Genomic DNA, 25,380 nt, shown 5'->3' with positions numbered 1-25,380 from the left:
GTCTAGATACTATCGGCTTATATGCCGATGACATGGTGATATTCATGGCTAAAACAGAAGAGACGCTACCATATGTAATCACCACCATTGATAAATTCAATAAATATTCAGGATTATATATTAACTGGGGAAAATCCACCTTGTTACCTATTTCTTGCAGCTCAGGGACCCACCTTGCTGCCTTGTCTTCGTTGCCTATAGTGTCCCATTTCAAATATTTAGGGATTAATATACCAAAAAATAGTGAACTTGATATACAACTCAACATCCTTCCGCTATTGGATTTAGTCAAGCTTAATTTTGCATCTTGAAGTATGTGGCGAGCGTCAGCTGACGCTGAGTGGTTTTTCTTCTTAGAGTGGACCCTCTGGACCGTGGCACCCACCCACCTAGGGTGAGCGTACCTAGTGAGAACCCACACCCTGTACACTGAGTGTCAGGGGCAGGACCAAGGGGGTGAGCCACCACGACAGCTGGACCAGACGGCCGGCTCAGGGAGACACTATTGGGTGTCTGGCAACAGGACGAACAGGATACGAGACATAAAGCGAAGTCACAGGGTTTCTTCAACAAACATGTATTCACACTTTAATCAGGTGCTAGGCATACACAGGAAATCAGGTGCAGAGCACAAACAGTGAAACACGGCAAGGTGCGTGCAAGGGCACGCCAAATGTTCCAGACATAACACGTGCTAGAAAACATACCAGAGTGCAGGGCAGGGAACGTGTTAGGGGTCACACCAGAGTTCCTAGAAAGGATGCGTGTGTTAGGGCTGGCGGAACGCACCAAATTATAAAATAATAGTAGGTGCGTTCGCAGCCCGGGGTCCACCGTGCAGGGTGGTAAACTGCTGCTAGGTAATGGCGGAAGAATAGAGCGGCGTAAAAACAGTCACACGTGGGTTACGTCACCCAATGTGAACAGGTGCGAGCCTGTTTAGCTCACAGAGCCCGGCCAAAAGAGCGCACAGTGTACAGCCACAGAACTCTACCCCAAGGACACGGGGATAGAGTCCTTCTAGGCCCAATGAGCTCGCGGCGTCGCTGCCACGAGCGCCGCTATATACGCTGGTTATGAAGTGGAGCACGTGCACTGAGGCGTGCCGAGTCCCTGGTGAGGACTGATGCCTGACTCAACCTCTGTCCTACCTACACCTAAGCCTGGGCGCTAGCAGGCTAGGCTGCACAACACATGCGTACCAAGGGTAGGGGTTTCTTAATGAGTCTTTCACCAAAGACATTAATACGTGCATACCTCACTCACTCCACATAGTCTGTAAATACAGTCTATCCTAGCGCATGGCCAAGCGGCCATGCAAACCTTTTATAGCCGCGAGCGTCCGGGACCTTCCTGACTTCTCCGATGTGCCAATCCGAACACGAGCAGGACCTGAGCACGTGACCTTCGATCTCCAATGGGAGATCACTCCACGGGCATGCTCAGTGGCCTGACATGGGGACTTAGTCCCTGGAGAATCTCGCTGCTGATCAGCATGTATTGCCATAGATGTGCCAGAGGTGGCAGCAGCAAGCAAACCCATGGAGCTGGTCGGGGCAGAGCGCCTGGACCGACGAGTAGGCTGAGCAACCTCCTCTGCGGCTGGAGAGGAATGGGAGACCGCTGGAAGTAAGGCTCGGGATTCTCGCTGTGCAGCGACAGAAATCCGACGCCTAACATTACTCCCCCTCCTAGGGGCCCCCTCTCTGAGCCTCACTCCGCTCAAATTCCGCAATGAGAAGAGGAGCGTGGATGTTCTCCACCGGATCCCAGGTCCGAGCCTCTGGACCATGACCCTTCCAATCCACCAAGTAAAACTTTTTGCCCCGCATCATCTTGCATCCCACGATGGCATTGACCTCAAACTCGTCTGACGACAGGTCTGATGTCCCGGCAGATGGCTCAGAAAACCGGGACATGTGCACCGGCTTAAGGAGAGACACATGAAATGTGTACGAGATAGCCAAGTGTGGTGGAAGAGTCGGGCGGTAGACCACAGGGTTGATCTGCTCGAGGACCTTGAAAGGGCCAATATAGAGTGGTGCAAACTTAACGGATTCCACCCGCAGCCTGATGTTTCGAGCGGAGAGCCACACTAAGTCGCCAGGAGCGAAGGTCAGAGCCGGGCACCGACGAGTGTCAGCGGAGGACCTCATTCTCTATCCGGGCCTCCAAGGGGAGGCCCGGATAGCATCCTGCATGCGATCCCAAATGTCACGTGCCTCCACCGCCCAGTCTGCCACTCTAGAGTCGGTGGACCACATGGGCACGGGGACGCACGGATGCTGGCCGTAATTTAAGAGGAATGGGGTCTGACCGGTGGAGTCGGCCACAGCGTTATTCAAGGCGAACTCCGCCCACGGCAGCAAGGGTGCCCAATCATCCTGCCTGGCCAAGACAAAATATCGCAGATATGTCACCAGGGTCTGGTTGGCTCTCTCAACCAACCCGTTCGTCTCGGGATGATAGGCCGAGGAGAGATTTAGCTCTATGCTGAGCAGAGAACAGCTCTCTCCAGAACCGAGACGCAAACTGAGTATCCCGGTCGCTGACAATCTTATCCGGCATGCAGTGCAAGGCAGGAAACATGTTTAATAAACAACGCTGCCAGGCCCCGTGCCAAAGGTAGCCGAGAGAGTGGTACCAGATGCACCATCTTGGAGAAATGATCGGTGACCACCCAAATGACGGTGCTGCCACTGGACTTGGGCACCACAAAGTCCATACCGACCATCTACCAAGGCCTGTCAGCAACCGGCAGAGGGTAGAGTAACCCAGCGGACCGCTGCCGAGAGGTCCGATTCTGTGCGCAATAGACGCATGCCCGTATATAGTCCCTGACGTCACGGGCCATATGCGGCCACCAGTACGACCTTGCCAGAAGCTCAGAGGTCCGTTTGGTCCCAAAATGTCCACCCAGCCTGGGCGAATGAGCCCAAGAGAGGACCTCCAGTCGCAGATGGGCAGGGACAAAAGTATTGCCCGGAGGTACAGACTCGAGGGCGATCGGAGCCACGGTCCTCAGGCTCTCAGACGGGACTATCAGCCGAGACTCCTCCTCCTCCGATGACACCACGGAGCGGGAGAGAGCATCGGCCCGGACGTTCTTCTCCCTGGAGAGAAAATGCAGGGTGAAGTGGAAACGGGAGAAGAACAAGGACCATCTGGCCTGGCGAGAATTCAGCCGCTGGGCTGTTTGTAAATAGACCAAATTCTTGTGGTCGGTGAACACCTGAAAAGGGTGGCGCGCACCCTCCAGGAGGTGTCTCCATTGTGAAAAGGCCAACTTCATTGCTAGCAACTCCCTGTCCCTGATGGAATAATTCCTCTCCGCCGGTGTGAAGGTCTTGGAGAAGAAGAAGCATGGGTGCTTCCGACCTTGCGAGTCCTTCTGGAACAGGACCGCTCTAGCACCGACGGAAGACGCATCCACCTCCAGAATGAAGGGCTTATCTACATTGGGGCGATGTAGAATGGGAGCGCTAGCGAAATGGGACTTAATGGAGGAGAAGGCCTTGGAGACCGGTTCCAACCACAACTTGGGATTTGCACCCTTCTTGGTGAGGGCTACCAAGGGTGCTACCAAAGTCGAGAAATGGGGGATGAATTGGCGATAGTAATTTATGAACCCCATAAAGCGCTGCACCGCTTTGAGAGAATGATGTTCCTGCCAATCCATCACCGCCTGTAGCTTGGCAGGATCCATGGCCAATCCCCGGGCGGAGATGATATAGCCCAGGAAAGGCAAGGACTCCTGCTCAAACACACACTTCTCCAACTTGGCATAGAGGGAGTTTGCCCGCAGGCAATCGAAAACTTTGTAAACATCTCTCCGGTGGGAGTCAATATCTGGTGAGTAGATGAGAATATCATCCAGATAGACTACAACCGAGGTGGTAAGCATATCCCGGAAGATATCGTTCACAAAGTCTTGGAAGATGGCTGGGGCATTACAGAGGCCGAAGGACATCACCAGGTATTCATAGTGCCCATCCCTGGTGTTAAATACCGTCTTCCATTCGTCCGCATCACGGATGCGAATCAGGTTGTAAGCCCCCACAGATCAAGTTTGGAAATCACCCTCTCTCCCCGTAGCCTATCAAACAGCTCTGATATCAGGGGCAGAGGATACTTATTCTTAACAGTGATGGCGTTAAGACCCCTGTAATCAATGCAAGGACGTAGTTCCCCACTCTTCTTCTGGACGAAGAAGAATCCCGCCCCGCTGGTGACACTGACTTCCTAATGAATCCTCTTGCCAGATTCTCCCTGATGTATTGAGACATGGCCTCTGTCTCCGGGAGAGATAGGGGATAGACTCGACCCCGGGGAGGCTCAACACCAGGCAAGAGGTCAATAGGACAGTCATAGGGGCGATGCGGTGGAAGGGTCTCCGCCGCCTTTTTGGAGAATACGTCCGCATACTGTCGATAGTGTTTGGGGAGCGAGGAGAGATCTGCGGGAACCTCGGTGGAGGCAACCTGAACGCACTCCCTCAGACATCTACCCTCACATGATTTACTCCACCCAATAATCCTCCCTGAGGGGACCCCTAGAAGTACCTGGTCAATACCCTCGGGCATGACGAGGAGGGATATAGTCTCCTGATGAGATGGAGCCACTGAGAGTAACAAGGGGTGGTCTGGTGGGTTATCTGTGAGGGTAGAGTGGCACCGTTCACCACTCTGATGGTGACTGGTGTAGACATCATAACCAGGGGTATAGCGTGCTGTTGAGTGAAGGCTGACATAAAATTGCCCTCTGCCCCGGAATCCACGCAAACCTCCACTGCCAGAGTGGAAGAACCAAACCCAAGTGTCCCTTTAAAGGACAACTTGGAGGAAAACGCCGCGGATTCTAGTGAGCCGCCTCCTACGGCCACTAGCGGCGAGCATCTTCCCAGCCGCTGTGGGCACTGGTTGGCAAAGTGACCGGACTGCCGGCAACCATGACAGATCACAGGGGCTCGAGCGGGCCGGGGCCTGGATCCCTGGGGGGAAGCCCCCTGATGCCCCGGCGCCCGATCGGGAGATTCCAGAGGTTTAGCAAAACTGGGTGCCAACCTTAAACCTCTGCCTACACTGGGTCCGCTCCAACCTTCGCTCGGCAAAGCGAAGGTCTATACGGGTGGAGACGGTGATAAGCTCCTCCAGTGTAGCAGGAATCTCCCTAGTGGCCAGAGCGACCTTCACATGGCCAGCCAAACCTCTCCAGAATGCCGGAATGAGGACCTTATATGGCCACTCTAACTCCGAGGCCATCGTCCGGAACTGGATGGCAAAGTGGCTGACCATGGATGAACCCTGTGACAATGCCAGCAGCCGGATCGTGGTGTCATGGGTGACTCGCGGTCCCAGGAAGACATGCTTCAGAGTGTCCAGGAACTGAGAGGCACTCTGCACCACATGATCACCACGCTCCCACAGCAGTGTGGCTCACTCCAACACTCCAAAGCCCTACCCAACAAGAGGGAAATAATAAATCCCACTTTGGCCCGCTCGGAGGGGAATCGTGCTGCCAGCAGCTCCAGCTGTATCGAGCACTGGCTCACGAAACCACTACAAGAGGCACTATCACCCGAGAACTTCTCGTGCAGTGGGAGGCGGGACAAAGTTGGGGCAGGGATGGCAGTGGTCACACGGGAGACAGCCTCTGTGGCTGCCTAAACAGCGACCGCAGTAACATCCGCAGCTGAGGCTGGACGCTCGAGAGCCGCCAACCTGCCCTGCAGCTGCCGGATGTACTGCAGCAGTCGCTGTTCGTCCGCCATTACTAGCCAGACCCTGGCGCTAGGATAATGTTAGGGCTGGCGGAATGCACCAAATTATAAAATAATAGTAGGTGCGTTCGCAGCACGGGGTCCACCGTGCAGAGGTGGTACACTGCTGCTAGGTAATAGCGGAAGAATAGAGCGGCGTAAAAACAGTCACACGTGGGTTATGTCACCCAATGTGAACAGGTGTGAACTCTGTTAATGCACAGAGTCGTACAACCGCTGAACGTAGATGCCGCAGCCTGTTTAGCTCACAGAACCCGGCCAAAAGAGCGCACAGTGTACGGCCACAGAACTCTACCCCAAGGACATGGGGTTATAGTCTTTCTAGGCCCACTGAGCGCACGGCGTCGCTGCTGCGAGCGCCGCTATAGACGCTGGTTATGAAGTGGAGCACGTGCACTGAGGCATGCCGAGTCCCTGGTGAGGACTGATGCCTGACTCAACCTCTGTCTTACCTACACCTAAGCCTGGGTGCTAGCAGGCTTGGCTGCACAACACATGCATACCAAGGGTAGGGGTTTCTTAATGAGTCATTCACCAGAGACATTAATACGTGCATACCTCACTCCACATAGTCTGTAAATACAGTCTATCCTAGCGCATGGCCGAGTGGCCATGCGAACCTTTTTTAGCCGCAAGCGTCCGGGACCTTCCTGGCTTCTCGGATGGGCCAATCCGAACACGAGCAGCACCTGAGCACGTGACCTTCGATCTCCAATGGGAGATTACTCCACGGGCATGCTCAGTGGCCTGACATGGGGACTTAGTCCCTGGAGAATCTCACTGCTGAGCAGCATGTATTGCCATAGATGTGCCAGAGGTGGCAGCAGCAAGCAAACCCACGGAGCTGGTCTGGGCAGAGCACCTGGACCGACGAGTTTGCTGAGCAACGTCCTCTGCGGCTGGAGAGGAATGGGAGGCTGCTGTAAGTAAGGCCCGGGATTCTCGCTGTGCAGCGACAAATCTGATGCCTAACAGTATGCTAGGACATGCCAGAGTTCAAGACAAGGTGCGTGCTGTGAGACACGCCAGGGTCCAAGGCAGGGTGCGTGCTAGAAGACACACCAGAGTTCCTAGAAAGGATGCGTGCTAGGACACGCCAGAGTCGAAGACAAGGTGCGTGCTGTGAGACTTGCCAGGGTCCAAGGCAGAGTGCGTGCTAGAAGACATGCCAGGGTCCAAGGCAGGGTGCGATGGCATCGGTGTTGAGTTCATTCTCTGGTTCACCAGTTGTGAGTTCTTCCAGACTCCCTCTGGTGGTAACTGGAAGTCGTGAGGCTGATTTGATCGGTGGAGATCTGCCACCTGAGAATGAGGATGACGATTGGACCTCAGGACTCTCAGATTCGATTTAGGACAGCCGACGCCCTATTCAGTTGCTGGTGATTCCTCTGGCTTGTCAGCTCTTGGTTTTCAGCTCTGTTCCAGTCATCTAAAGCTAAGTTTTTCTGCTAATGTTCACACTTGATTTTGTTGGTCTATTCAGTTTTTTTGTGTGGTCAGCCAGCCCCTGCTGGGGGCTGTGCTGAATTTCCATTCTTATTTATCAGTATTTTGTCAATTTGCTTTTTGTCCCTTACTAGTTTGGTCTCTTTTTGATCTGTCTCAGAATATTTCAGAGTGCTGATATAGTGGGAGAAATCTAGTGACTTCAGGGTTAATTTTGCTATCAGAAGTGTTGTACATTATTTTTGTAGGGTTTTTTGCAGGTTGCAGACAGTGTCTTTCCTTTCCTTTCCTTTCCTCTCTAGTTAGTTTGGGCCCCATCGTTTGCTCAGCCTATTTTCCTGCCTGTGTTTGTGCCTTCATCTTGTTTCACCGTCAATACATGTGTGGGGGCTATCTATTCCTTTGGGGTCTGCTCTGGGGCAGTTAGTTTCCCCTTTTCATGCTTCAGGCTTATTTAGTCCTCTGGCTGTGACGAAGCGTCTAGGAACATCGTAGGTACGCTCCACGGCTGCTGCTAGATGTGTGGTAGGATCAGGGATCTGCAATCTGCATAGTTACCAACTTCTCTGGTTTTCTGTGACTTAGCTTGTTTTGCCTTTTTCTCCTCGGTGACCCATTCATACCACATCGGACTCTGGACTACTGGCAACGACCGACAGGATCCAGGCATCAGGCTGCGGAAATCAGCTCCGGACAACAGGCCGCAGTCATTTGGTTCCGGTCCTCTGGCAGCGGTCGGCAGGTTTCGGGAATCCGGCAGGCAAGCCAGTAGACAAGGCAGGGTGCGTGCTAGGAGACACGCCAGGATCAGGTTCAAGGACGGAGGGCTGCGCATGCCGAGGGGCATGCCAGGGTCAGGTTCAGACCAGAGTCCTGCGCGTGCAGAGGAACACGCCAGTGTCAGGTTTAAGGACGGAGGCCTGCGCCTGCCGAGGGGCATGCCAGGGGCAGGTTCAGAGCAGAGTCCTGAGCATGCAGAGAGGCACGCCAGGGTCAGGGTTCAAGGAAAGGTACAGACTAGGACCTGTGCGTGCTAGAGGGCACGACAGGGTACATGGCAAAACCTGCGCATTCTTTTACAGAAGCACGGGGAGGTATGCCAAGGGGCAGGCGAGGACGTGCGCGTGCTATAGAGAGCACGTAGAGCACAGTGCAGAAACAGAGTAAAGTCCAAGGAAGCACAAGAGCACGGCTGGGGCACTGGCTAGCTGATCGGTCTGCAACACTGACAGGCGGGCAAGACTCCAGCGAACCCGGCTGAGAAATAGCAGGCGACACAGCTGTCACTGACCGACGAGCACGGCTGAGGCACAAGCAGGCGGGAACGGCTAGGGCGGGCACGGCTGAGGCACAAGCAGGAGGCTAGGAAGGCCAGGCGCATGCAAAAGGCACACGAAGCAACAAAGGAAAGCAAGACAAGAAACAAGGCAGAGCTAGGCAGGATACGGAACACGGAGCGGAACATAGGCAGAAACACGGAGACAGGTCAGAGCAGGAACAGGGCTAGCAGCGGAGCGTAGGCCGAAGCCCAGAGCTGGGCAAAGGTAGAGCCTTGGGACTAGCCAGGAAGTGTGCTAGAGAGCACCAGAGGACAGAGTCTAGCAGCGGAAGTGTAGGCCGAAGCCCAGAGCCGGGCCAAGGCAGAGCCTTGGGACTAGACATGGAAATGTGCAAGAGAGCACAAAAGGTAAGAGAGGAGGAATGGTGCGTGTGCCAGGAGGCACCACAGAGCACCATAGGAGAGAGCGAGGAAGAACAAGCAAAGACAGAGAATATAGGAAGGAACACAAGGCAGAGCATAGCGAAGACAAGACATGGCAGAAGCAGGCAAGGCAGAGAACACCAGAAGGACAAGAAGTCCAAGCAGGACAAGGACGAAACATGGCACAACGGACAAACATAAGACAAGGCACGGGACAAGAGATGGAGTACAAGCACAGAGCGTGTGCAGAGACACACGACAGAGCAAAGTGCAGGGGCACAGAATACAGGAGCGACCCAGCAGACTAAGCAGCCATGCAGGGAAGCAACACGATACTCAGGCCCTGACCATAGGGAGGGGCGGTCTGATATAGCACCATAGCACCAGTACTTCCGGGTCAGGACCAGGGGGGGACTTTGGGTTCAAATCCTCTAGGATCATAGAAAGCATCGCTAGAACAGCCTCGGTAGGACCATAGAGAAGGTCACATGATCAGGGGTTTCTAGGAATACAGCGGATTGCAGAATCAAAGCAGGGCTGGAACATAGGAAAGGTCACATGATCAGGGGTTTCCAGGAATACAGCGGATTGCAGAATCAAAGCAGGGCTGGAGCATAGGAAAGGTCGCATGATCAGGGGTATCCAGGAGTACAGCGGATTGCAGAGTCAAACAGACGGATGGTTAATCAGCAACAGCGTGCAGCCATGAGGTAAGGTGCGCGTGCACACTGCTCGAGGCATCTTGCGGCATGACAGACATGGCGGACATGACAGACATGGCGGACATGACAGAGATGGTGGACATGACATAGTAAACTTCCGTTATCTGTCGCCGGCCTTATAAATCTAATTAAGATGATTTTACTTCTTAAACTTAGATATTCCCTTCAGCATAGTGCGGTGCTGATCCCTAAATCCTTCTTTAAGAATTTAAATTCTCTAATCACGACTTCTATATGATGAAGACTAGACCCAAGCTTAAAGGGGTTGTCAGGGCTTTTCACATAATCTCTGCATATCTGGGCTGCAGAATTATGACAATAAGTAATTTACTTTGTGTCACCAGTTTGCACGGTTTTCTAGATATTCTGAACAGAACGTCCAAGGGGGGGGTGTTATGGCATTGAAATGAGAACTGGTCGTTTCCTCCTACTCTACTAAAAACATGCTGTCTATAGCAACAACCCCACCCTCCATAGCTACAGGCCCTCCCCGTCCACATAAAGAAGCCCTCCTCACGCAGTAACAAATCCTCCCCGCCGCTCCATTCCCCCCCTCCCTGCTGCTCCATTTCCCCCCCCCCGCCGCTCCATTCCCCCCCACCACGCCGGTCCATCTCACCCGGTCTTCACATTGCCGGTGAAAGCTGCAGCAGGGAAGGAGCGGGTCATGTGACAGGCTCTGTGCACGTCACTTCAGCCCGCCTGTCACATGACCCGCTCATTCCCGGCTGCAGCTTTCACCGGCAATGTTTAGACCGGGTGAGGCCGGACCGGCGTGGGGGGGGAATGGATCGGCAGGGGGGGATGGAGCTGAGGGGGAGGATTTGTTACTGTGTGAGGAGGGCTAGGCTTCATGTGGATGGGGAGGGCCTGTTGCTATGGAGGGTGGGGTTGTTGCTATAGAGGGCATGTTTTTAGTAGAGTAGGAAGAAACGACCAGTTCTCATTTCAATGCCATAACACAACCCCCCCCTTGGACGTTTTGTTCAGAATATCTAGAAAACAGTGCAAATTGGTGACATAAAGTAAATTACTTATTGTCATAATTCTGCAGCCCAGATATGCTCTGAAATTATGTGAAAAGCCCGGACAACCCCTTTAAATTATCTACTTTACAGAGTCCCAAACAGATGGGTGGGGCGGCACTGCCTGATTTCTATTTATACTATCTGGCCGGGTAGATTAAGGGTAGATTGATGCCTGATAGTCACTTGTCTATAGGTCCCGTTACATTTAGCGATGCACCAGTGATCCCGACAACAATATGACCCGCTCAGGATCGCTGGTGCATCGCTAAATGGTCGCTAGTGAGCTTCCAAACAGGCAGATCTCACCAGCGACGCAGTGATGCTCGGCGGTCGTTACTTACTTGTCAGACGGCGATGATGACGTCTTCCACCTGCGTCCATGCGTCGCTTGTCGGCGTCAGCGTGACTCCAGCAAGAAGAAAACGGCTCAATACGTTCTCGCGCGATCAGCGATGTCCAGTGGGGGGGCCGGTCGGAGGTAAGTGTCACATGTAGCGAGATCGCTAGCGATAAGGCTGTTGCGTCACAAAATCGGTGTAAAAGGCCCTTAACTCCAAAAGTCATTTGGCCCACGCTGCACACATTGACTGCCCGATGGGTTTTCTAGAAACAGATAAACTTGGTGTCCCTTGATTATTACCTTTACTTCGATTAGCGAGGTCAGTTTGGAGACCAGTTAAAAGGGTACATAAAAAGAAAAAATGGCAGACAGCACTTGCAGGATCAAAGGGATGCACGCTCACCGTCCAGAGACCCAACAGGACCACAGGAATTCCAATAAAATGAAGAAGAGCAGCATCCAATCCAGGTGAGAAATATATAAATTTATTCAGCCATGATAAAATGCAACGTTTCAACCACCAAGTGGTCTTTTTCAAGCATTTAAAAGGGTAGTCCGTTTTCGGGATATTATAGCTGAAATGCCACTAAGGAATAATGCTTATTTCCTGGTGTTGTTGAACCACCCGGCCTCTGAATTCTGGATTTTACACAAAGTTTCCTTGGTCAGAGATTTATATGAACGTGGCGTCCTGATGTCCTTCGAACAAATTCAATCTAAAAATAATATTCCGAGATCTCAATTTTTCCGCTACCTTCAGCTTAGATCAGCTTTCCAGTCACAATTGCGCTGTATGGGTGGGACCCAAGCTATCTTGTCCTTCCCTTTAATAGGAATCCTTAAGTCACAAGGACCCCAGGGTCTCATTTCTGCTCTGTACACGTATATGCTGTCTGTGGGAACTGGCTCTGCAATAGTGGCAATTAGAAGGAGGTGGGAGGGTCTAATTCCTGATGCTCAGGATGAGGATTGGGAGGAAGTTCTTGAATCTCCAATTAAAGTATCCCCATCAATCAACAATAGAATGACTCAATTGTATATGATACACCAATCGTATTTATCTCCGTTACGACTCTTAAAAATGGGTCGATTCCAATCTTCAGAATGTTTGAGATGTCATTCTTTGGAAGCAGATTTTGCCCACATACAGTTGTGGCCAAAAGTATTGACACCCCTGCAATTTTGTCAGATAATACTCAGTTTCTTCCTGAAAATTATTGCAAACACAAATTCTTTGTTATTATTATCTTCATTTAATTTGTCTTAAATGAAAAAACACAAAAAGAATTGTCCTAATGCCAAATTGGATATAATTCCACACCAAACATAAAAAGAGGGTGGACAAAAGTATTGGCACTGTTCGAAAAATCATGTGATGCTTGTCTAATTTGTGTAATTAACAGCACCTGTAACTTACCTGTGGCACCTAACAGGTGTTGGCAATAACTGAATCACACTTGCAGCCAGTTGACATGGATTAAAGTTGACTCAACCTGTGTCCTTGTGTGTACCACATTGAGCATGGAGAAAAGAAAGAAGACCAAAGAACTGTCTGAGGACTTGAGGAACCAAATTGTGAGGAAGCATGAGCAATCTCAAGGCTACAAGTCCATCTCCAAAGACCTGAATGTTCCTGTGTCTACCGTATGCAGTGTCATCAAGAAGTTTAAAGCCCATGGCACTGTGGCTAACCTCCCTAGATGTGGACGGAAAAGAAAAATTGACAAGAGATTTCAACGCAAGATTGTGCGGATGTTGGATAAAGAACCTCGACTAACATCCAAACAAGTTCAAGCTGCCCTGCAGTCCGAGGGCACAACAGTGTCAACCCGTACTATCCGTCGGCGTCTGAATGAAAAGGGACTGTATGGTAGGAGACCCAGGAAGACCCCACTTCTTACCCCGAGACATAAAAAAGCCAGGCTGGAGTTTGCCAAAACTTACCTGAAAAAGCCTAAAATGTTTTGGAAGAATGTTCTCTGGTCAGATGAGACAAAAGTAGAGCTTTTTGGGCAAAGGCATCATCATAGAGTTTACAGGAGAAAAAAAAGAGGCATTCAAAGAAAAGAACACGGTCCCTTACAGTCAAACATGGCGGAGGTTCCCTGATGTTTTGGGGTTGCTTTGCTGCCTCTGGCACTGGATTGCTTGACCGTATGCATGGCATTATGAAGTCTGAAGACTACCAACAAATTTTGCAGCATAATGTAGGGCCCAGTGTGAGAAAGCTGGGTCTCCCTCAGAGGTCATGGGTCTTCCAGCAGGACAATGACCCAAAACACACTTCAAAAAGCACTAGAAAATGGTTTGAGAGAAAGCACTGGAGACTTCTAAGGTGGCCAGCAATGATTCCAGACCTGAATCCCATAGAACACCTATGGAGAGATCTAAAAATGGCAGTTTGGAGAAGGCACCCTTCAAATATCAGGGACCTGGAGCAGTTTGCCAAAGAAGAATGGTCTGAAATTCCAGCAGAGCATTGTAAGAAACTCATTGATGGTTACCGGAAGCGGTTGGTCGCAGTTATTTTGGCTAAAGGTTGTGCAACCAAGTATTAGGCTGAGGGTGCCAATACTTTTGTCTGGCCCATTTTTGGAGTTTTGTGTGAAATGATCAATGTTTTGCTTTTTGCTTCATTCTCTTTTGTGTTTTTTCATTTAAGACAAATTAAATGAAGATAATAATACCAAAGAATTTGTGATTGCAAGCATTTTCAGGAAGAAACTGAGTATTATCTAACAGAATTGCAGGGGTGTCAATACTTTTGGCCACAACTGTAATATGGAGTTGTCCTATTATCTTTTCATACTGGAGCGAGGTAACATCGTTATTGACTTAGTATAGACCCCGGTCCCCCTTAGCCCATTAATCTTTTGGTTCGTAGTGGTGATGATGATGTTATGATTTTCTTGCGCGAGACTTTTTCTAGCTAGAAAGGTGTTAGCAATACGTTGGATGGGTGGTGTACATCCCTCTCTTAGAGCCTGGATTGAATTGATAAATGTAGTTATATCATATGAGCGAACATTTTATCAGAACATGGGTTGCTTGGGTAAATTTGACAAGATTTGAGACAGGTGGAACTCTTCTCATCTTACTATACTGACGCGTAGTGGTCCAGTACCACCGTGACATTATGATTAAAATACATTGAATCATTCTATGGCATCACATGGCTATTAACATTATATAACTATGCTTAGCAGTGTTAGTAGTAGTTTAATTAGGCATGTAGTGTTGTTTTGGAGGACTATGTTGCCATATTTGTTAGGCGTTGGATACCTGTCGCTGCACAGCAGGAATCCCGAGCCTTGCCTTTGGCGGTCTCCCATTCCTCTCCAGCCACAGAAGAGGCTGCTCAACAGACTCGTCGATCCCGGCGCTCTGCTCAGACTAGCACTGTGGGTTTGGTTGCTGCTGCCCCCTCTGGTCTAGCTATAGCAACGCATGCTGGTCAGCAGCGAGCTATTCCAGGGACCAAGTACTCCTTTCGGTCCACTGAGCATGCCCGTGTGACAAGCTCTCATTGGAGATCGGAAGTCATATGCTCAGGTCCTTCTCCAGCTCGGATTGGACCATCAGGAAGGTCCCGGAAGGACGCTGCTATAAAAGTTTTGCATGGCCGCTCGGCCATGTGCTAGTATAGACTCTAATTGTATTTTGTGTGAGTGATGATGGATGCATGAAACTGGTGACTGACTCATTTAAACTCCCCTCCCTTGGATACACATGTTATAGGGCTATAGAGTTAGTCAGCGCCTACTAGTGGCTTGGTCTGCGCCACGGTACTTCCACATCTCAGCACCTCACTCGGCGCCATATGGTGCCGTCCAGCTCTGGGCACCTTCAGTATCGCATTTAGCGACTGCATCCGTCAGTGCGACGCCGTGCGCAAGTCTGTCGCTTTCCTTCCTTGTCCGGGTGGTTAGTAGCGTCCGCCAGAGCGGTGCAGTTCGCACATAGTGTGCTTTATTTATTAATTTAGGTTCTTCCTAGCACCACAGTTGTGGTGCCGAGCACTAGTGTGACTACAGGGACTATAACCCAGTGTCTCAGGGGTAGAGTTCTGTGTCCATACACCAGTGCTCACATTGCCGAGCTCTGTGAGCATAAACAGGCACTTGTGTTTGGCAGTCGGGCGGTTCTGTGAGGTAACAGAGTCCGCCTCTGTACACACTAGGTGGAGTTAACCCCATGTGTTCCTCTATTGTACCGCCATTTAACATCCGCCATTAACGAGCAGCAGTTACCATCTCTGCACGGTGGACCCCGGGCTGCGAACGCACCTTATACCTTCTTTATTATTTGGTGGGTTCCGCCAGCCCGTAACAAGATGGGCATAAAGTTAAATAATGTTCCGTTCACTTGATAATTGGTTTATTGTCTATACAGCAATACATGGACTTAGGAAACTAAAATTGTATTGACAATCTAATTTGCTGTTCCACTATAATTGTTTGGATAAATGCACGTGTATTCATTTTGCTATGTGTATAATAAATATATACAGTACAGACCAAAAGTTTGGACACACCTCATTCAAAGAGTTTTCTTTATTTTTATGACTATGAAAATTGTAGATTCACTCTGAAGGCATCAAAACTATGAATTAACACATGTGGAATTATATAATTAACAAAAAAGTGTGAAACAACTGAAAATATGTCTTATATTCTAGGTTCTTCAAAGTAGCCACCTTTTTACACACTCTTGGCATTCTCTTGATGAGCTTCAAAAGGTAGCCACCGGAAATGGTTTTCACTTCACAGGTGTGCCCTGTCAAGTTTAATAAGTGAGATTTCTTGCCTTATAAATGGGGTTGGGACCATCAGTTGTGTTGTGCAGAAGTCTGGTGGATACACAGCTGATAGTCCTACTGAATAGACTGTTAGCTGTTTTTTCTTGCCATAATACAAATTCTAAGTAAAGAAAAACGAGTGGTCATCATTACTTTAAGAAATGAAGGTCAGTCAGTCCGAAAAATTGGGAAAACTGTGAAAGTGTCCCCAAGTGCAGAGGCAAAAACCATCAAGCGCTACAAAGAAACTGGCTCACATGAGGTCCGCCCCAGGAAAGGAAGACCAAGAGTCACCTCTGCTGCGGAGGATAAGTTCATCCGAGTCACCAGCCTCAGAAATCGCAAGTTAACAGTAGCTCAGATTAGAGACCAGGTCAATGCCACACAGAGTTCTAGCAGCAGACACATCTCTACAACAACTGTTAAGAGGAGACTTTGTGCAGCAGGCCTTCATGGTAAAATAGCTTCTAGGAAACCACTGCTAAGGACAGGCAACAAGCAGAAGAGACTTGTTTGGGCTAAAGAACACAAGGAATGGACATTAGACCAGTGGAAATCTGTGCTTTGATCTGATGAGTCCAAATTTGAGATCTTTGGTTCCAACCACCATGTCTTTGTGTGACGCAGAAAAGGTGAACGGATGGATTCTACATGCCTGGTTCCCACCGTGAAGCATGGAGGAGGTGTGATGGTGTGGAGGTGCTTTGCTGGTGACACTGTTGGGGATTTATTCAAAATTGAAGGCATACTTAACCAGCATGGCTACCACAGCATCTTGCAGCGGCATGTGTTGTGAATTCGCTTTCTGGCCTCCCTCTTATTACTGAAGGTAGTGGAGCTGGTCAGATTGACAGAGGGGTAGCGAATTCTCTTTCTGGGCTCCCTCTCTTGGTTACTGGAGGTAATGGAGCTGATCTGATTGACAGAGGCTTGCCACGTGATAATGATGATTACGATTGGAGATCTGGGGTTTCAGATTGGGATTTAAGACAGCCGACTCACTCTATCCCTGCTGGTGATTTGCTTCCTGTTCCTCCTGAGGTCTGATTTCTCCAGCTCTGTCCCTGCATGTTCAGCTAAGTGGTTTATTTGCTATTCTGTTTCCATTTGATCTGGTTTTGTATATCTCTTCTTGGTGCGGGTCAGCCAGCTCCGGCTGGGGCTGTGCTGAATCACCGCCCATATGTTACTGCTTGTGCCAGTTTGCTTTATCCCTTATTAGATTGGTCTCTTTTTGCTCTGCTTTCAGAATATACCAGAGTGCTGATATAGTGGGGGGCGAAGTCGTGTGACCAGTGTTTTTTGCATCAGACGTGTTGGACTTTTTGCAGGGTTTTTTGCGTGACTGCAGACAGTGTCTTTCCTTTCCTGTCCTGTCTAGTCAGTGTGGGCCCCATCATTTGCTCAGTCTATTTTCCTGCCTGTGTTTGTGTTTTCATCTTGACTCACCGACAATATATGTTTGGGGGCTATCTATTCCTTTGGGGTCTTCTCTGGGGCAGTTTAGATTTCCCCTTTCTTGCTTTAGGCTTAGTTAGCTCTCTGGCTGTGCCGAGGCATCTAGGATCATCGTAGGTACGCTCCACGGCTACTGCTATTTGTGTGGATAGGATCAGGGGTCTACAATCCGCTTAGGTACCAACCTCTCTGGTTTTCTGTGGCTTAGCCTGGACCTTCTCTCCTCCTCGGTGACCCATTCATAACAGGCATGCTGTTCCATCCGGTTTGCGTTTAGTTGGACCATCATTTATTTTTCAACAGAACAATGACCCCCAAACACACCTCCAGGCTGTGTAAGGGCTATTTGACCAAGAAGGAGAGTGATGGGGTGCTACGCCAGATGACCTGGCCTCCACAGTCACCAGACCTGAACCCAATCGAGCTGGACCGCAGAGTGAAGGCAAAAGGGCCAACAAGTGCTAAGCCTCTCTGGGAACTCCTTCAAGACTGTTGGAAGACCATTTCCGGTGACTATCTCTTGAAGCTCATCAAGAGAATGCCAAGAGTGTGCAAAGCAGTAATCAAAGCAAAAAGGTGGCTACTTTGAAGAACCTAGAATATAAGACATATTTTCAGTTGTTTCACACTTTTTTGTTAATTATGTAATTCCACATGTGTTAATTCATAGCTTTGATGTCTTCAGAGTGAACCTTTAATTTTCATAGTCATGAAAATAAAGAGATCTCCGTGAATGAGGTGTGTCCAAACTTTTGGTCTGTACTATATATATATATATATATATATATATATATATATATATATAATATGTGTATATATATATATATATATATGTGTGTGTGTATATGTGTGTGTTGTTCAACTAATACAAATGTATTCACAGGGAAATGTCATTGTAACATTTAACAACCTTAGCTGGCCATGTGGTGTGTTACACATAGGCAGACACATCTTGTTTCATTTATGAAGGAGGGACTCTTAGGCTGTGTTCACACACAACGTTTATTTTTCCTGTTTTTCCCGTGGATTTACCAAAAAATCCGTTCAAAAACGCTTAAAAGCTTCCCATTCATTTTAATGCATTTTGTACCTTTTGTGCATATTGATGCGTTTTTTTCCGCGAAAAAAACGCTTTGCGGTAAAAAAAACACAGCATGCTCATTAATTTTGCGGAAAATTCCGCATTTCTAGCTATTTTCTATGTGTCTGGGGACGCGCGGAAAAAAAACGTGCATTTTCTGGGAAGGAGTCCGGTTTTTATGCAGAAATTTTCTACATACGTGTGCACATAGCCTTAAAGTCACAGATCCTATTTTTACAGGGTCATCAGGCAGCATCAATCTTCTTAAAGGGCCATTATTAAACAGTGGGTCTCCTAAACTGTTATTGCCTATGCAGTGAGTGGATGGGCTGCCAAGAATTACAATGCACCACAATACCCCTTTCATGAGAGGTACAGGAGGGCTTCCTGAAACAATGTTGCATTGAATGCAAGGCCTGGCTTGCCCCAAAGTTACCGTATTTTTCGGATTATAAGACGCACTTTTGTTCCCCCAAATTTTGGGGGAAAGTGGGGGGTGCGTCTTATAATGCGAATCTGTGTGCTTCTGTGCTATAGAGTGGGGGGCGGCTCTGGCGTGGTGTCAGGGGGCTGGGGTGGGCTGGCTGCGGGCTGCAGAGACAGTGGGAGGTCCTGTGCTCCCGCTCATTAGGCTCATGTAATATTCACTGCACCCGCTGTCCATCACCTGGTGCTGAAGCAGCGAGGAGTTGGTAGACAGGGGAGCGGTGCATATTTCATGTGCCTGTAATCCCCCCCCCGCCCCATCACTATAGTCACCTACCGATGATCGCTCCTGCTCCCAGGGCGCGCGGCAGCAGCTGCTCATTCAGGCAGTTTATCGCTTCAGGACCTTCCATGATGTGACCAATAGGACCTGCTGTCACGTGACTCCCAGTGTGCACTGCGAGTCACGTGACCGCAGGTCCTATTGGTCACATCATGGAAGGTCCTGTAGCTACAATAAGCTGCCTGAATAAGCAGCAGCTGCGTGCGCACTGCAGGAGGAGGATGTCAGCAGACACAGGAAAGCCACGGAGGGAGCTGGGAGCAGGAGACATCATTGGAAGGTGAGTTAACTGTTTATTATTTTATCATGTGCTTGCCAGCAGGGGGGAAATATAGGGACGGGGGCCATGTATGACAGCAGGGGGGAATATAGGGATGGGGGGGACATTGTGCCAGCAGGGGGGAATATATGGACGGGGGGACAATGTGTGCCAGCAGGGGGGAATATAGGGATGGGGGGACAATGTGTGCCAGCTGGGGGGAATATATGGATGCAGGGGTCCTGTGCGTACCAGCAGGGAGGCATATAGAGAGAGAGTGGGGCCATGTGCGTGCCAGCAGGGGGGCATATAGAGAGAGGGGGGCCATGTGAGTGCCAGCAGGTGGGCATATAGGGACCGGGGGGGCCATATATGGGATGGGATGCGGGGGCTATGTGCCAGCACAAGGGGGCAATGTGTCAGGATGGGGGTTATATAGATACCAGGTTGAGGGACATATACGGTATATGATTTGAAAGATGGACACTGGCATTATAAGACACACCTCCATGTAACATAAAAAAACATTTTTTTCTCTTTTTCTTCACCAAATTTGGGGGTGCGTCTTATAAAGCGAAAAATACGGTATATGCACCCCAATATGCCTTTGAAGCCAGGTACTGGATGAGTACAGGAAAATCCACTTCACATTATTCATTTTGTACTCTCATTCTGTTTTCTTATGCATTAACTGCAAGGCCTGCCCTGCTACCAAGTCATATGCACCCCAATAACCCCATTTCCCCCCTTGGAAGAAACATGGAGGAGGGCCTCAATTATTTTCTAAATGTCTCATGTTTGAAGTAAGTTAGAAATCAATATGTGCATATGCACTTTATGTATTGCGTTCTGACCACAGGCAGTGCTGGCTTATTCCCTTGTTTTACTAGGTTTATTGGCCCCTATAAAATAACCACCGTCATTAACCCTGCAGCTTTTTGCCTTGAGTTACCTCAGGCTCTTAAAATCCACAATGTGTTCCACACGCCTCGCTCAACAAATATATTGAATCTCTTGAGTCCTCTCCCCTGCCACCAACCCCAATCATTGTTGATGGTAATTTTGAGTTCCAGATTTTGAGGATTGTTGATTCTTGTCTTCAGCGTCGTTCCCTGCGGTACTTGGTGCACTGAAGGTGTTATGGTCCAGAAGACAGGATGTGGGTTTCAGCATCAGAGGTGAATGCCCCTAGGCTAGTTTGTTCATTCCATACCTCTTATCCTGAGAAACCGGGTGCTGAGTGAAAAGAGGCCACTAGTAGAAGGGGAGGGAGGTACTATCACTGGTGTGACATCCAGTCATTCTGGATCCAGCTGTAGAAGGCCATTGCGTTTGGCTCTGCAAGCACTTTCTTGATCTTTGCCTCTCTGTTGTGGAGTGGTATCCTTCTCCCATAGGACCTAGTGTTGACATCCTCATTCTTCTGCTGATTGACACACTCTTGGTGGATGTTTAAGTTCGTTTGGACTCTTCAGTAAGGCGCTGGTGATAGCTCTATTTTCCACTGTCCCGGTTGGAAGTGCTAGTAGTCGACTAGTGTCTTCTTGGAGTTTTAGGTTTGTTGGCGTGAAAGCTCTTGGGTCTTTGCAAGCTAAGTGCATTCTCCCGTTTGTTTAACCATTTTGTCTTTAGTTGTAGTGGGGGCTGACTAGCACTCACCTCGTCTTTCTCCTATCCAGGTCCTATCGCTAGGGGCAGTCAGGGATTAGGCTCCTGCTAGGCGATAGGTGCGGAAACTATTTAAGGATGTTAGGGGAGTCAGGGTGTTGTCACGGTGTTGTCACATCTGCCTAGTGGCATCCTCTTCCCCTTTTCTTAGTGTTTGGGCTTCCCAACCTCTTCCCGTTGTTGTGCACCTAGTTGCTCCCTCATCCAGCGTGACACATTGTCTCTCTTGGTGAGTCAGGTGGCATTATGTCATGTGACCACTGCAGCCCATCGAAGTTTGCTGATTGGCTGCAGCCCTTCAGTATGTCTTCATATAGCATAGTAAAGACTGCAGTTAACATAATGTCATTTACCTACTGGAAAACACTGCGCTGACATAGTAGGAACAGTGCTTCTCTGAGGGGCGAGTATAAAGTGTTCTCATTTTCTGATATTATTAATCTTATTCACGCTGAAGCTAATAGATTGGGTCATCTAGCAGTGGGCTGCTCTCTTACCAGTCTGAATGCCATATGTATTAATTGGTAATGTACTTGGTTTACATTAATTAATTCCTTTTGTACACATTTTTTTTTAAGCAATTTAATTTTTTATACTTAAAAATGGACACTTTTGGGATAGATTCAAGTCTGTCATTAATGCATATTTGTATTTTTGTATTACCTTACAGATTTTCTAGCAATTTTCAGTTTAATGTGAAATGAGAACATGGCAGAAGAAGAGCCTTCTTTGAACTATAACAGTGGAACTGAAAAAAACAAAAGATGGGGACTAGTTGCAACAGGTGTTGTGGGAGGCACACTGTTGGCTTTATATGCGGTTGCTACTCCATTTGTGTCTCCAGCTCTAAGAAAAATTTGTCTTCCTTTTGTGCCTGCAACAGAAATTCAGATGGAAAATATATTCAAAATGCTTATGTTTAGAAGTGGAACTTTCGTTGACATCGGTAGTGGTGATGGACGTATTGTAAGTATTAAAGGAGTATTCTCAATTTTTCTCTTGAGGGAGTCAGAGCTATGCAAACTCCTTACTTCCTGGTTGCTTGGGGGGCAGGTGCTCCTCCTTGAATGACATTTTTGGTGAAAAGCTTAATTCTGCTATTTCAGGTTTATGGTCTGTCAGTGCTTGTCCTTAGTGTTTGTTTACATGTTTAACCCCTTTACCCCCAAGGGTGGTTTGCACGTTCATGACCGGGCCAATTTTTACAATTCCGACCACTGTCCCTTTATGAGGTAATAACTCTGAAACGCTTCCGTGGATCCCACTGATGCTGACATTGTTTTCTCGTGACATATTGTACTTCATATTAGTGGTAAAATTTCATTCAAATAACTTGCGTTTATTTGTGAAAAAAAAATGGAAATTTGGCGAAAATTTTGAAAATTTCGCAATCTTCCAACTTTGAATTTTTAGGCCCTTAAAACGCAGAGATATGGCACACAAAAAACTTAATAAATAACATTTCACATATGTTTACTTTACATCACCACAATTTTGGAAGTTATAAGGGTTAAAAGCTGACCAGCGAACCACTGTTTCGGCGCATGGCAGAGCTCAGAAGGGAAGGAGCGCCGTTTGACCTTTTCAGTGCAAAATTGGCTGGAATTCAGATCGGACGCCATGTCACGTTTGGAGAGCCCCTGATGTACCTAAACAGTGGAAACCCCCCACAAGTGACCCCATTTTGGAAACTTGACCCCCAAGGAACTTATCTATGGGGTGAGAACTTTGAACCCACAAGGGCTTCACGGAAGTTTATAACGTACAGCCGTACAATTAAAAAATCATATTTTTTCCACAAAAATGATCTTTTCACCCCCAATTTTTATTTTCCCAAGGGTAACAGGACCCTAAGAGTTATTGTGCAATTTGTCCTGAGTAGGCTGATACCCTATATGTGGGTGTAAATGACTATTTGGGCGCATGGCAGAGCTCGGAAGGGAAGCAGCGCCATTTGACTTTTTTGGCTGGAATTGAGATCGGACACCATGTCGCGTTTGGAAAGCCCCTAATGTGCCAAAACAGTGGAACCCCCCCCCACAAATGACACCATTTTGGAAACTAGACCCCCCAAGGAACTTAACTAGATGTGTGGTGAGAACTTTGAACTCCCAAGGACTTCACAGAAGTTTATAATGCCTGGGCGTGAAAATAAAAAAATCATATTTTTTCCACAAACATGATCTTTTAGTCCCCAATTTTTTTTGTTTTCCCAAGGGTAACAGGAGAAAATGGACCCCAAAAGTTGTTGTCCAATTTGTCCTGAGTATGCTGATACCCCATATGTGGGAGAAAACTACTGTATGGGCACACGTCAGGGCTCGGAAGGGAAGTAGTGACGTTTTGCAATGCAGACTTTGATGGAATGGTCTGCTGGTGTCATGTTACCTTTGGAGAGCCCCTGATGTACCTAAATAGTGGAAACCCTCCACAAGTGACCCCATTTTGGAAACTAGACCCCCTAAGGAACTTATCTAGATGTGTGGTGAGCACTTTGAACCCCCCCAATGTTTCACAGAAGTTTATAACGCCCGGGCGTAAAAATAAAAAAAATCATATTTTTTCCACAAACATGATATTTTAGTCTCCAATTTTTTTATTTTCCCAAGGGTAACAGGAGAAATTAGGCCCCAAAAGTTGTTGTCCAATTTGTCCTGAGTACGCTGATACCTAATATTTGGGAGAAGACTACTGTATGGGCACACGTCGGGGCTCGGAAGGGAAGTAGTGACGTTTTGGAATGCAGACTTTGATGGAATGGTCTGCGGGTGTCATGTTGCCTTTGGATAGCCACTGATGTACCTAAACAGTGGAAACCCTCCACAACTGACCCTATTTTGGAAACTAGACCCCCTACGGAACTTATCTAGATGTGTGGTGAGCACTTTGAACCCCCAAGTGCTTCACAGAAGTTTATAACGCCCGGGCGTGAAAATAAAAAATCATATTATTTTTTTCCACAAAAATTATATTTTTGCCCCCAATTTTTTATTTTCCTAAGGGTAACAGGAGAAATTGGACCCCAAAAGTTGTTTTGCAATTTGTCCTGAGTAGGCTGATACCTCATATGTGGGGGTAAAACACTGTTTGGGCGCATGGCAGAGCTTGGAAGGGAAGGAGCACCATTTGACTTTTTCAGCGCAGAAATGGCTGGAATTGAGATCAGATGCCAATGTTGCATTTGGAGAGTACCTGATGTGCCCAAACAGTGGAAACCCCCAATTCTAACTCCAACCCTAACCCCAACACACCCCTAACCCTAATCCCAGCCCTAATCTTAGCCCTAATGGGAAAATGGAAATAAATACATTTTTTTAATTTTATTATTTTTCCCTAACTAAGGCTACTTTCACACTTGCGTTTTTTTCCTGCACGTTTTTTGCGCATCATGCGTTTGTGTGCGTTTTTTTGCGGTTTTGGTGCATTTTTTAAAAAAACCGCATGCGTTTTTTTGCGCATACCTGCGCATTACAATGCACAGGTATGCGCACCCATAGACTTTATTGGGTGTTTTGCTGTAAAAAAACGCATTGCGTGTGCATGCGTTTTTTTGGGGCAAGTCGGACTCATAAAAAATGTAACAGGATGCATTTTGTGCGCCTGAGCGCACACTGCAAAAAAACGCATGAGCATACAAACGACATATGCACACCCATGTTAAAGTATAGGGGAAATAACGCATGCGTTTTTTTGCGCTAAAAAGCAGCGCAAAAAAAACGCAAGTGTGAAACCAGCCTAATGGGGTGATAAAGGGGGTTTGCTTTACTATTTATAGCGGGTTTTTATGTTTGGCAGCTGTCATATGCTAAAAGACGCTTTTTATTGTAAAAATAGTTTTTGCAACGCCACATTTTGAGAGCTATAATTTTTCCATATTGTGACCCACCGAGTCATGTGAGATCTTATTTTTTGCGAGACGACTTGACGTTTTTATTGGTACCATTTTCGGGCACGTGACATTTTTTGATCACTTTTTATTCCGATTTTTGGGACGCAGAACGAACAAAAACCAGCATTTCAAGAATTTCTTTTGGGGGGTGCGTTTACACCGTTCCGCGTGCGCTAAAATTGATAAGGCAGTTTTATTCTTCGGGTCAGTACGATTACAGCGATACATCATTTGTCTTTTTTTAAGTTTTGGCCTTTTATGCAGTGAAAACAATTTTATATAAAAAATAATTATTTTTGCATCGCTTTATTCTGCGAGCTATAACTTTTTAATTTTTTTCGCTGATGACGCTATGTGGCAGCTCGTTTTTTGCGGGACAAGATGATGTTTTCAGCGGTACCATGGTTATTTATATCCGTCTTTTTGATCGCGTGTTATTGC

The 25,380-nt window shown here is 48.0% G+C and overlaps 1 protein-coding gene across 3 annotated transcripts in view; it reads left to right on the top strand.

The window, feature by feature from the left end:
- Positions 1 to 25,380, top strand: part of ATPSCKMT (ATP synthase c subunit lysine N-methyltransferase) — a 248,618-nt gene that overhangs the window by 22,299 nt on the left and 200,939 nt on the right. For all 3 annotated transcript variants that reach the window (XM_073555714.1, XM_073555713.1, XM_073555712.1), the window contains exon 2: positions 21,721 to 22,016. In XM_073555714.1, the coding sequence (XP_073411815.1) occupies positions 21,759 to 22,016 (258 nt within the window). In that variant the 5' untranslated portion in view covers positions 21,721 to 21,758. The remainder of the gene's footprint in view (positions 1 to 21,720; positions 22,017 to 25,380) is intronic.

This window comes from Dendrobates tinctorius, unplaced genomic scaffold (genome assembly GCF_039654945.1).
Source record: "Dendrobates tinctorius isolate UK_male_01 unplaced genomic scaffold, ASM3965494v1 ptg000229l, whole genome shotgun sequence".
In the NCBI taxonomy this organism is placed as follows: Eukaryota; Metazoa; Chordata; class Amphibia; order Anura; family Dendrobatidae; genus Dendrobates; species Dendrobates tinctorius.
Note: the sequence above shows the minus strand (reverse complement) of the source record. Positions and strands in the feature narration are given on the sequence as shown.